This window comes from Sphaerodactylus townsendi, linkage group LG15 (assembly GCF_021028975.2).
Source record: "Sphaerodactylus townsendi isolate TG3544 linkage group LG15, MPM_Stown_v2.3, whole genome shotgun sequence".
NCBI classification, from domain to species: Eukaryota; Metazoa; Chordata; class Lepidosauria; order Squamata; family Sphaerodactylidae; genus Sphaerodactylus; species Sphaerodactylus townsendi.
Genome location: NC_059439.1, coordinates 22,734,149 through 22,746,498, shown reverse-complemented (window position 1 = coordinate 22,746,498; position 12,350 = coordinate 22,734,149). Strand labels below are relative to the sequence as shown.

The following is a 12,350-nucleotide window of genomic DNA, read 5'->3' as shown; positions in this document are numbered from 1 at the left end:
CCCCCCCCCCCACCCCCCCCCCCCCCCACCCCCCCCCCCCCCCACCCCCCCCCCCCCCCACCCCCCCCCCCCCCCACCCCCCCCCCCCCCCACCCCCCCCCCCCCCCACCCCCCCCCCCCCCCACCCCCCCCCCCCCCCACCCCCCCCCCCCCCCACCCCCCCCCCCCCCCACCCCCCCCCCCCCCCACCCCCCCCCCCCCCCACCGCCCCCCCCCCCCACCCCCCCCCACCCCCACCCCCCCCCCCCCACACTCCCCCACCCCCCCCCCCCCCCCCCCCCCCACCCCCCCCCCCCACCAACCCCCCCCCCCCCCACCCCCCCCCCCCCCCACCCCCCCCCCCCCCAAGGCCTGGGGACACGCCCCCCTGCCCTGCGCCGCTCGAGCAGGCACGCAGGGCCAGGGGGCGTGTCCCCAGGCCTCGGCGACGCGCCGGAGGCCCAGGGACAAGCCGGGTCGTGCGAGCACTGGCGCTCCGCGGCGCCGGCTGCCCGCCTCTTCCCGGGACCGTCCGTGCGGACGGTCCCAGCGTCTTCGGGTCAGCGCAAGAAGCGCCGACCCAGCCGTTTCTGCCGCCGTGCGGAAACGGCCTAGACTTGGGAACATATTCTCTGATTCTTTCGGATATGAATTAATTATCTGAAACTTGTGTTGCTGCTGTTGCTGCTTTAAATGACAGGAATGAAAAGATTCTCTTACAATGCAGAGTCTTTGAGATATTTTAATAGATTCTTGTGAGTATCTGCAGATATAAAGACCAAAATTCGTTCACTGCAGAATCTTTGCATTCAGTCCTACCAAATATTTTAATCTTCTACATGAATCTTAATCTGTCTACTTCATGGTAAGATGTTTGTAACATTTTAAGCATATGCATTGGTAATAGCCGCAAGGTTATGCAGTTGTAAACTTAATGTGGTTGAAACCCTGACTCACCAACTCTTGCACTGCACCAGATTTGATAACATCAGATCTAAATATACCAACCTACATTTTTTCTTCCAATCTGGGCTGCCTGATCTGACTAGGTTATCTCTATTGTTAAACAACTTGGACCTCGGTCTTTGTGAAGAGATCACCAATTTCATTGCGGAGATAGTTGAGAGTTCCCATTAGAACGTATTTGTTGTGCTCCCCGTGGGGCCTTTTATCTATCATGTATCCATGCAATTGTTCCCAATCATGTAACTTTTTTCTGACTATGCCAATAAAGGCTTATGTATGTATGTATTGGTAATATGCATATGCATTGGTAACATTCATATGCATTGGTAACATGCAAATGCATTAGTAACATTTGGTTATTAGTAAACCACTATGAGCCTGGAAGGAGAAGGACAAAATAGAAATTACATTAATAAAAACTTCTTAAAAGATTGCTTATGTAGTTCCCCACTCCTCCATTTTATCCAGATGACAACCCTGTGAAATGGATTAAGCTGAGAGTGTGAGATTGGTCTAAAGCTTCCCAGCAAGCTCTCATAGCAGTGTGGGCATTTGAACCGGGGTCTTCCAAGTCACAGCCTGAAATGTTTAACCCCTGGCCAATGCTGGCTTTCATGAGCTGGAAATATACAGGAAATCAACGCCGGTCGCAATAACGAACCATATTATCCACCAAACGATGTCCGATATGTTCCTGTTGCCGCTACCGGGCCGCCGTCGGTGAAATGGGATAAACGTAGTTCGAACATCCAGATGTTTGTCCCTACCCCTGTACAGTGCTTAGAAACCAGGAAGGATAAACAATGGGGATTCCCCAATATTTTGGTTCTTCTTTGAAAGCACATTAAGGAGATATATATATAATCAAGAAGTGTGGATGAAAAATACATTGGACAGATACTTCTTTTTTTAAAAATGACACCAAATTTCATCGTTGAAATACCTTCTTGAATGATGCCTTCATCTCCTTGTTTGGTAAGCTGTAAATTACAGGGTTTAGCAACGGTGTGAGGATGCTGTATTGTATGGAAAGTATTTCATCCAAAACCATTGATGATGCTGAGCTTGGTCTAAGGTAGCGGAAGTAACCTGTTCCGTAGAAGAGAGTCACTACAACGAGATGGGAACTGCAGGTAGAGAAAGCTTTTTGTCTCCCTTCTGTGGTGGTGATCCTCAGGATGGTAGAAATAATATGAATGTAGGAGATCACAGTGAGAAAAAGGGACACTATACCAACTGTGCCTCCAGAAATGAGGAACAACATTTTATTCATGAATGTGTCACTGCAGGACAAAGAGAGAATAGAAGGAAGCTCACAACTAAAGTGTCTTATGATGTTTGACCCACAGAATTCTAGCCTGAACAGTGACAAAGTGTTTGCAAGGGCATACAAGAATCCAATTGTCCATGAAGTAGCCACCAGCTTACAATTGAAGGCCATATTCATGATGTTCATGTAATTCAGTGGCTTGCATATGGCACAGTACCTGTCATAAGCCATAGATGAGAGCATAAATACTTCAGTAGTGGCTGAAAACAAAATAAAGAATGCCTGAATGAAGCAGCCACTGACAGTTATAGTCTTCTGTTTGACAATGGTAATCTCCAGCATCTTTGGGAGTGTGACAGATGAATAACAAACATCAAGGAAAGAGAGGTGACTCAGGAAGAAATACATGGGGTTCTGAAGATTAGGGTTGAATTTTACAGCCAGCATGATCATAACATTCCCCACTATAGTTAGCAGATAAATGATCAAGAACAGGACAAAGATGAAAATCTGGAGCCATAGATTGTTGGTAAGACCAAGGAGAGAAAAGAAGCCTTTATCGGTTTGGTTTCCTAGCATGGCTAACAATCTGTGACACCTATAAAAAGAAGGAAATATATGAATATATAATGAATATACGATATATAAAGATGTATGACATATGAAAAAAAGCAAACATCTATTTTACATTGGTTACTTGGCGTTTCTGAATATGATCTTCCAACAGGGATATTAGAAGAGCAACTCACTGCTGTTGTTCTGTGACTGATTTGTCATCAAACATCCGCCTTTGTCCCAATTGTGGACGCGGTGTGAGATGAATATGGGGTTCTCAATAAGGCACATAACCGACATACCCAGAGTGTAGGAAGCAGTTAGCGACAGTTTTAATAAAACTATTCTTGGCAGGTTCCTCATAACTCACCTTGGGATTGTTGGAAATCAATATGATAACTTGGCTGTATGTGTTCCATTTGTCCTTCATCTTGTTGAAGGGCTGTGGCTCAGTGGTCAAGAATCTGCTTTGTGTGTTGAAGGTCACAGCTATAATCCCTTTCATCTCCCAAACAGTCTCAAGCAACACGGCTCTGAAAATCTTCTGGGCCACTGGCCATGACCATAGAAAATACTGATATGTATTAACTAATGCTATAATGTTGCTTTAGAGGGAGATCTTTTGGAAAATGCATGTATGATGAGAAAATAACCTTGGTGTACAGGCAGCAATAATGATGAGACCAGAAACTATAATTGCCACCCAATCTTGCATGTCAGAATATCAGAGGTAAATGTTGAGCTTCATTTTAGGCAACTACTACAAAGAATCCTAAGGGAAAGAGTGCTGAATAGACTAGTGACATTTATTTTTTTTTTTGGGGGGGGTGCCCAGATGTCCCTAAAGAGCGTCCAGTGTATACAGGTCTTCATCAAGATCCCAGCTCAAATTGTATCCAATTTCAACAAAATAATATTTTATGAAGCTCTTCTGCAGCCAACATCAGTTCAGTGTTTAGCCCCGGGCATTGTCCAGAATAATGCACTTTCGCTGCTTTCACAACTGTTTTTTTAAGTATCCCCGTCACCAGCTTCAAAGAGCCCTGAAAGCAGCTTGAAAGCGCATTATTTCGGGCGCGGTATGAAAGAACTAAGGCTCATTCCGCTGCATGAATAATGCATAAGCTCACAACTGTTTTGCCATTCCTTTTAACTTCAAAGAGCCCTGAAAGCAGCTTGAAAGTGCATTATTCTGCGTGTGCGGAATGAGCCTATGATATCAAATGATATCTTTAGAAGCAAAACCACTGGGCCCAAGCCATCCTTACCACTTTTGATGGAAATTTGTACCAGCAAGCAATCTCCCCATGTCCTCTCCTTCTCAGCCTTCTGTCTCCATCACTTGCATTGGCCAGAATACCAGAAAAGAAGACTGGACTTTTGTATGTTACTTTCTTTCTTAAAACTGATTGTACAGTTAAAATGATGCTCATTTTTTATCTCTTTTCCCAAGGAACTCAGGGCAATGTATAAGGTCTTCCCCTCGTTTGTTTTCTCCAAAACAGTCGTATGAGGTAGGTTAGTAAAAGAACTGACTAGCTTAAGGGTATCCAGTGAACTACATGGTAGAGTAGAGATTTGAACAGGAATATCACCAGTCCTACAGCCACAGTGAGCTTCCAGTATCATTTAGATATGTTTCAGCCATGTACAGTAAACATAACCAGACTCACCCAATGTGCTGGCCCCTTTTTTATGTGAGGCTATAAAACTTGAAATGTAATATGTTGCTCTTGTACGATCCCAAACTTTGCAGGATAAACTGAGGAACAGAAAAATATTTCTTCCTTGCATGTATTTGAGTATTTCTATGCCTCTGTTTTATTCCCTACAAGTAAAGAAATAGTACTTTGTAGAACCTAACAAGAATGAGTTCCTTTAGAATGTAGACTTTATAAAGGGATTTCTGGCAGCTTGATTCATCACTGGTGACTGCAGATCAAAAATGCCTGAGATTCTTAATTATTCCCATTGGTCGAGCGTTCCTGCTTTAGATACCTTGAAGTTCGTCCAAAGCACCTAGAAGTGTTTCTAGTAAGCTTGCTTTAATGCACTGATTTCAACTTAGCTATTCCCATTGGAAAGTAAAAAAAAAATCCACCCTGAATTACATGCTGCAAAGGGACTTAGAAACCATCCAGTTCGAGTACCTGGCTCAAAGAAGAAATATTCCCCTAGTTCAGTACTTGAACCAACTGTCCTCAATCTAGTCCATACTGCAGATCATACTCCATACAGACCACTAGCACCTTAATAGGGTGTTTGGAAACAGATCCAGGATAAAGACAGAAAGTGGACACAAAGACCCCAGGGTTACTGCTGCAGCACTGTGTATAAATACACACCTCTTGAGTAAATAGTATCTGCTGTGAATGCAGCTCATGGCATCACTTGGTGGTATCAGGTTCTTCTATCTAACCAGTCAATAACCATGGTGCTGCAGCATAAAGCTACAGAGTGACACACAACTGCAGAAGCATTGTCCCCAAACCTCCTCTGGTAATTATACTAAGATACTCTGATAATGATTCTGAACATGCTTGAATAGGATCCTTTAGAATTAAGTTTGCTATTGTGGAGAACAATCCTAAGCAGATCTACACAGAATCCTACTAAAGCCTACCTGATAGGATTTACTAAAGGAGCCTGCCTGGGACTCTTTAAGTGTTCACTGCTTGATATGAAGCCTGTGGGCCCAGAGCCCTGATTAGCCCTGGAGTATGAGGTCACAGGTCCACAGGCACAATTATATACTTAACAAAAAGAGGACCCTTTCCCCCTTTTTGTGAGCAAAAGAGCTGGTTGGAGCCAACCCTATGTGTTGTATGTTTGAAGCAGGCCCAACCAAATAATGCTTGGGTGCTGGGAAGTATAGCTAAAGTGGTTGTGGTGGGTTTTCTGGGCTGTGTGGTTGTGGTCTGGTGGATCTTGTTCCTAACATTTCACCTGACATCTTCAGAGGTGTATCACAGAGGGAAGTCTGTTATTCACTGGGTAACACCTCTGAAGAGTTACCAGCTCCCACGAATACAGGTGAAGCGTGCTAGGAACAAGGTCCACCAGACACCATACGGCCCAGAAACCTCCACCACGCGCCAGTTGAATCCGGCCATGAAAGCCTTCAGCAATACATTACAGCTAAAGTGTTTGTCTGTCAGCACAGGACTGATGCACTGCTTTCAACTTGATGAATTTTATTTCTGTAGATTTGGCCTAACCAGAAGCCACCGCTATTGTTAACACATGCCATTAAATTTGATTGTGCAGATTTAGGTCTAGTACAAAGCAGCAGCTTTTAATTGTTCAGCTAGGGTTGCCAGTCTCCAGATGGGGCCTGGAGATCTCTGAGAATGGCAACTGGTCTCCAGACTACAGGTATCAGTCACACTTGAGACAATGGTTACTTTGAAGGATAAGCTTTATAGCATTATACACCGATGTAGCCCCTTTCTTTCCTAAATCATGCGTTCTCCACACTCTATCCCCAAAGTCTCCTGGAATTTCCTGTACTAGATTTGGCAACCCTATCAGCTGAGCTGATGGCTCTCCCACAAGGCTTGGTTAAAAATTGAACACGTTCCAGGGAGAAACACTAAAGAAAATCAATGAGAACAACAGAACAGAAGATTCAAGGTAACCAGCTACAGAGTGATACACAACTGCAGAAGCATCCAGAAGCATTGAAACCCATAAGACCTGGTCCACATGTATGTAGCAAAAATATGCTTCAGAATTAGTCAGTTAGGGAGAATTGGTCAACACTTCTTTAGGCTGCAGATGGAAAGGTCAAATGTTTAATACTGGCAACTCTAACCAAAGGAAGGGGCAAATTTGTCCCTGAGAGCAGTGCAGAGCAGTAGCAACAGAACTGCCCTCCCTGGAGCACTTGCTTTGGCAGAGGGGTAGATGCAACTGTGGGTGACCAGTGTCCCTGAGCCCCAGTAGCCATCACTGGCATAGCAGGGGTAGTCCAAAGATGTGACCAGGGGAGGAGTCAGTGATAGTTGGTTTCCACCCCGGCCATTGCCTCCATTACACTCCATTACACTGGCTGGGCATAAGTCTGAGCCCACTGGGGACTTTCTGATTGTAGAGAGGGTTTGTGTGTGTTTTTGCCTCTCCACACTGCCAGAAAGCCCCTTTGGGAACAGCAGGGTGGAGCATCTGTAATGGATGGGGTTGTCATGTAAAAAATCTCCCTGAAAATAATTCAATAATAATAATAATAGCACTTCAGCAAATAAGGTGAAGCCTAGCTTTTTGCATGCTGTGCTACAGTTTTGTTAACTGGTTGTTATTAATGTAGGGAAATTTTTGGGAAAAAATCCTCCCCTTTACCCCCACCCTGAAGTGGCACAGTTCTTTTTTACTTCAGCACTTTGCTAGGGGTATAGATTCTGGCTAAGTGTATGATCCCTGCACAGAAAAGTGATTTGTTTATACACATGGACTGTCACCTGGAGCACAATTAAATGTACTGAACTTCCTTTGTATTCTCATGGGCAGTCACTCTACACACTATATCACTATCTTAAGATGCAATAGGGGTCTCCCCCAGAGTCTCACCTTTCCCCAATATTAACTAAACAAGTATGCATTTGGGTTTCTAAAAGATCAGTGATCGGCTCACCAGACCAGGTGTGATTAAATCTGTAGGTTGTAGCAAGTACAGCAAATCAAGAGTATTCACAAGCAGCCTGGAGCAAACATTACATTTCTTTATTAATTCATTCCTTTTTTATAGGAAAGGGATCTTCATTGATTCCTAACACTATAACTGAACAGAGTGACTTCCAGCAGCCTGCCTAATATTTCAGAAGTTTCTAGGTGAGTGTCTTTCAGTAATATTTCATTCCTTTTTTATCTTCATGATTAATAAACTTGTGGAATTTAGCATCACAAGGTATTTATTTATTTCATGTATTGACCTCATTTGTGTTCATGATGTCTAGCTGCTTTTTGAAGAAGAGTTGGTTTTTATATCTTGCTTTTCTATGCCTTTAAGGTGTCTCAAAGCAGCTTGCCTTCCCTTACCCTCCCCACAACAGACACCTTGCATGTTAGGAGGGACTAATAGAGTTCTAAGAGAACTGTGACTGGCCCAAGGCTCAACAGGCTTCATATGGAATAGTGGGAAGTTAAACCCAGTTCTCCATTAGAGGCCACTACTCTTAACCACGACACCATGCTGGCTCTCAGTTAAAAGAATCTCAGGTAACAGGAATCTAGAAAGAACTGAGAACCTCGAGAGCCACTCCCACTGAACAATACACAATCCTGAGCAAGATGGAACATCACTCTGACTTCTTTGGAAGGAGGGTGATCTTTGGTGGTGGCAATCATGAATTAAGAACATACACTCAATTTTATAGACCAGACCAATAGTCCATCTTGTTGAATATTCTTCCTGTTTCACCCAGGGCAAACCAAATACCCTAGACTACAAAGCCTAAAGGCCCCTTCTATGGTTTTCTACAGCACATTTACCCAAAGTGTTACTGCCTCTGAACCTAGAAAATCCATTTAGATATCACCGCTTATGATGCATTGTATCAATTATGTGAAGCACTTTGAAAACAGTGTGTGAGTGTGTATCTTTTCAGCAAAACTTAGTTTACTTAAGGGAACTGGACTGACGCTCAGGTGCATAAACTGTGTATGAAATAAACAATGTAATTTAGCCAGTTGTTACCCAAAATGATGGGGTCTGCACCTTTTTAAAGTGGGAAATTAGTGAGGGCAGTCCTAGGGCAGCAAGAAGCTGGATAAGCTCGAGATGTTTCTCACCAAAGTTTATTGAGATGGGTTTCCACAAGAAATCAACAGGAAACATGGGTAAAAGTTTAACAATTTTTATTAAAAGGGCAAAAATAATCAATGTACACACACACAAATCAAAGCAGCAGAGAATTCACACAGCCCTTGGATATTGGTAGTACTGAGGGAAAAGATTTGGAAAAGCAAGGGATTTGGGGGGAATAAAAAGAATAATTACCTGATCTAGGAGTGGAATGGTTTGATGAGCAGAGTCCAGCAACCTGTACTGAGCTCTGATACAAGACAGAGTAAGAAGCTGACAGCCATTGTAACTGAACCAAGGCAGCTATGAGTATACTTTGTGCAACAGAGTCAGGCCAGAGATTTAGTTCAGAAATGTTGAACACTATCTGCAGAATGTGCAGGTAATTTGTAGGGAAGACTGGGTCCTCTAGTGTGCTAAAAGAGCTTAATCTTTCCTGGACAAAGGGAGGTCCTTGTCTTCCTGGGGAAGACAAAAATGGACACTTATGTTATGTGGTGGATACCTAAAACTAATGTTGGACACTTAGATTTAATGTTCTAAGCCAGGGACTGTTCAAAGATAGAGGAAGCTGACTCAAACACAGTTTCAGGACAAAACACAGCTTCAGGACATACAGCCCGGAAACCACACAGCACTTCAGGACAAAGCTAACGTAAATGAAGGTGATCTTGGGAGAGGTTAGTCAGAAATCAGAAGATGAGATTAGTATTTCAGGAGGATGTCTGGCAGGAACTTCTTGATGAAATCTTATTAGTGTACTCTTTGTTTCATGGAGGTAGGTGAGCTGAGGCTGGAAGTGGGAACAATCTTCTCAAGCTGGTGTATTATATTTTCCTTAATCTTTTAAGGAAAAAGCATGGCAGGCTTGTATTACAGTTGATATTAACAAGGGTTGACCCAGACAGGCTTCTGTCCTTGTGAGTGATACTTAGCCAATGCAGAGAATGACACCCACCATGGCACTGAATCTCCAAGCCATCCCTAAGGTTAGCAGGATGAGTTGGAACACTTGTGTCCAAAAAACAGAGCTCCCCCACCAACCATGGTTCAGTCTGGAGACACAGTGGCTTTCATATGCACATGTTGAATTCATTGGAGTGCAACTGGTTGGTAAAATTAGGTGGGTAAAATTAGGTGTTAGACCAGGTGGACCACTGTTCTAATCCAGCATAGCAGCTCTTATGTTCTTAGTCATATGATGATTCTTTCACCAATTTACTACTGTTATCATTGCTGTTATTGTTTATGTCCTTGTAGCTGTAGCTGTCTGATATAATGGAGAAGGAAAACCGAACTGTGGTTGCAGAATTTGTCTTTCTTCATTTCACTAGCATCCCAAGCCTTGAGACTGCATTGTTTGTGCTGTTCCTAATCATCTACATCCTGGCGCTGTTGGGGAACCTGCTGATCATTGTCATTGTGGTGGCAGATTCACGCCTCCAGACTGCCATGTATTTCTTCATCTGCAATCTGTCAATGGTTGAGGTCTGGTATACCACTGTCACAGTGCCGAAGATGTTGGCGAATCTCTTGGCAGACAAGAGAGCCATTTCAATCCCAGGTTGTATCACCCAATATTACTTCTTCTTTGCCTTTGCTGCTATAGAACTATTCATCCTTACGGTCATGGCTTATGACAGGTACCTAGCAATATGTAATCCACTACGTTATTCCACCATCATGAACCCTAAGACATGTAGAAATGTGGCTATCCTGTGTTGGTTTGTAGGATTCATATGCCCTACTTTTCCATCTTTCATGTTAGCTAAAATATCCTTCTGCAGTCCCAATCTGATTAACCATTTTTTCTGTGATGCAGGGCAGATATTTCGTCTTGCTTGTACCGATACTTATGCCATCCAGGTTGTGGGTTACAGCTTTAGCTCTATCATTGTAATGGCTGCTCTTTTATTCACTCTAGGGTCTTATATGCACATTGTAGTCACTATATTAAAAATGTCTTCTGCTGCAGCCCGAAGGAAAACATTCTCAACATGTGCCTCACACCTCTCGGTAGTCACCATCTATTTTGGAACCCTCATTTTCATGTACGTTCGCCCAGCAGTGAGGTACAAATCTAACGCCAACAAAGTAGTGGCTGTTTTTTACTCAGTGATAACTCCGCTGTTGAATCCAATGATATACACGCTCAGGAACAAAGATGTAAAAGAGGCTTTGAAGAAAACATTCCTGAGGAATAAAATCTAAAGTGATGTTAGGTTGAGGAATGTGGCAAAGCTGGTAGACAAGACCTAGGGTGAGTTGCAAACTCAGGTGTTGTGTTCCTGATGACAGCTGAATTAACAGGGAAGTTGATTGTTTCATGGCCAACAAATCATGAGCACATGATGTCATCCTTCAGAGACTTCAGCCCATGTAACAGCCCATGCAGAAATAATCAAATGGCCATGCTAGTTTAAATTGAGACCTATAGAAAAATGTTCAGATCAACTAGTAATTTCTTGTTTTATTTTGCACTCTGAAAGATAATATAGACATTTGGTATTCATTCTCTGTGTTTGTACAAAGATCTATTCTTTTCAATGGTTTGATATGACAGAAGATACTAAAGAAGTGTTTAGTAAAGAATATTCTCATAACACACAGCACTGTGTTTGCAATAGCTGTTCTAGTAACATTATTAAACTTATGTGCAAACTGCAATTCTCTCCCATGCTTGGGTCATATTTTTTTCAGTTCTTTCTCAAAATTTATGTTGAAAAGAATTCATTAAAAAAATTGCAATGACTACCCTTAGTCATGTGACCACTCTTCCAACAGCAAAGTGTGGGTGGAAGCTAACTAGCATCAGCTCCTCCCCAGCCACACTCCCAGACCACACCTGGAATGGTGGTGGTGGTGTTTAGGGAATAGGGACGCTGGTGAAGTACGCAGCACCACATTCCATCACCAGTGAGGGCTGTGGTGGCTGCCCACCAGCACATTTGCCCCTGCTGATTCTTGGGAGATTCAGTCCCCCCGCCCCCGTCATTTTTGGATGGGGTTGCTATTTAGATAGGATAAAAACAGGGGAAACAATGGGGTGCTTTTACAGTGGTGATGTGCATCCCCATTCTCTTTTTCTTTCAGGCTGATGAAATACCAAGAAGGAAACAGAAGCAGAAAACACAACCACCAGCTATGATATTCCAAGAAGTTGCTTTTGAGACACAAAAAAGCCACATAATAACAGGCTTCTGCAAATGTCTCAAAAATAATTTCAGCTTGATACAATAAAATTATTCCTATTGGTTGTCATGAATCTTCTCAGTCCTTCATGTGGAGGAGCAGGGAAACAAACCTCGTTCTCCAGAATAGAGTCTGCTGCTTTTTGCTACTATACCACACCGGGTCTTTATTTGATATGCATCTTTTGGCCATTGCATTTTGTAGAGGGTTATGATTCCAAATAATACCTACCAAACACACACACACACACACACACACACACACACACACACACACACACACACACACACACACACACACACACACACACACACACACACACTAAAAATAACAGACAATGAAGAGCAAATTGAAGAGATACAATCTCTTAAATCAAATATATAGCTTGAGCCAGACTGGTCAGACTGGCCAGACTGGTCACTGGGGAAAGTTCCAATGGGGCAATGGCCTAACATGAGACTTGCCTTATGCATGCTGGCAATAGATGAGTGGTCCTCACCCTGCATGAAACAGGTGGCTTGTTCCTCCATCCCTTTCACATGGTGATTTTTGCCTCCCAATCCTAGAATCCTAGAAACATATAGTTGG

At 43.3% G+C, this 12,350-nt stretch overlaps 2 protein-coding genes across 2 annotated transcripts; one reads left to right on the top strand and one right to left on the bottom strand.

Moving 5' to 3' along the window:
• Window positions 1–1,873: 1,873 nt before the first annotated feature.
• On the bottom strand, window positions 1,874–2,794 carry LOC125444118 (olfactory receptor 5A2-like). Its single transcript, XM_048516556.1, has one exon. It carries the CDS (start codon window positions 2,792–2,794, stop codon window positions 1,874–1,876), a length of 921 nt encoding a protein of 306 aa, XP_048372513.1.
• A 7,054-nt stretch (window positions 2,795–9,848) lies between these two features.
• LOC125444117 (olfactory receptor 6J1-like) lies at window positions 9,849–11,718 on the top strand. Its single transcript, XM_048516555.1, has 2 exons — window positions 9,849–10,642; window positions 11,664–11,718. The coding sequence occupies exons 1-2, from the start codon at window positions 9,849–9,851 to the stop codon at window positions 11,716–11,718; spliced, it is 849 nt and encodes a 282-aa protein (XP_048372512.1).
• The last annotated feature ends 632 nt before the right edge of the window (window positions 11,719–12,350 follow it).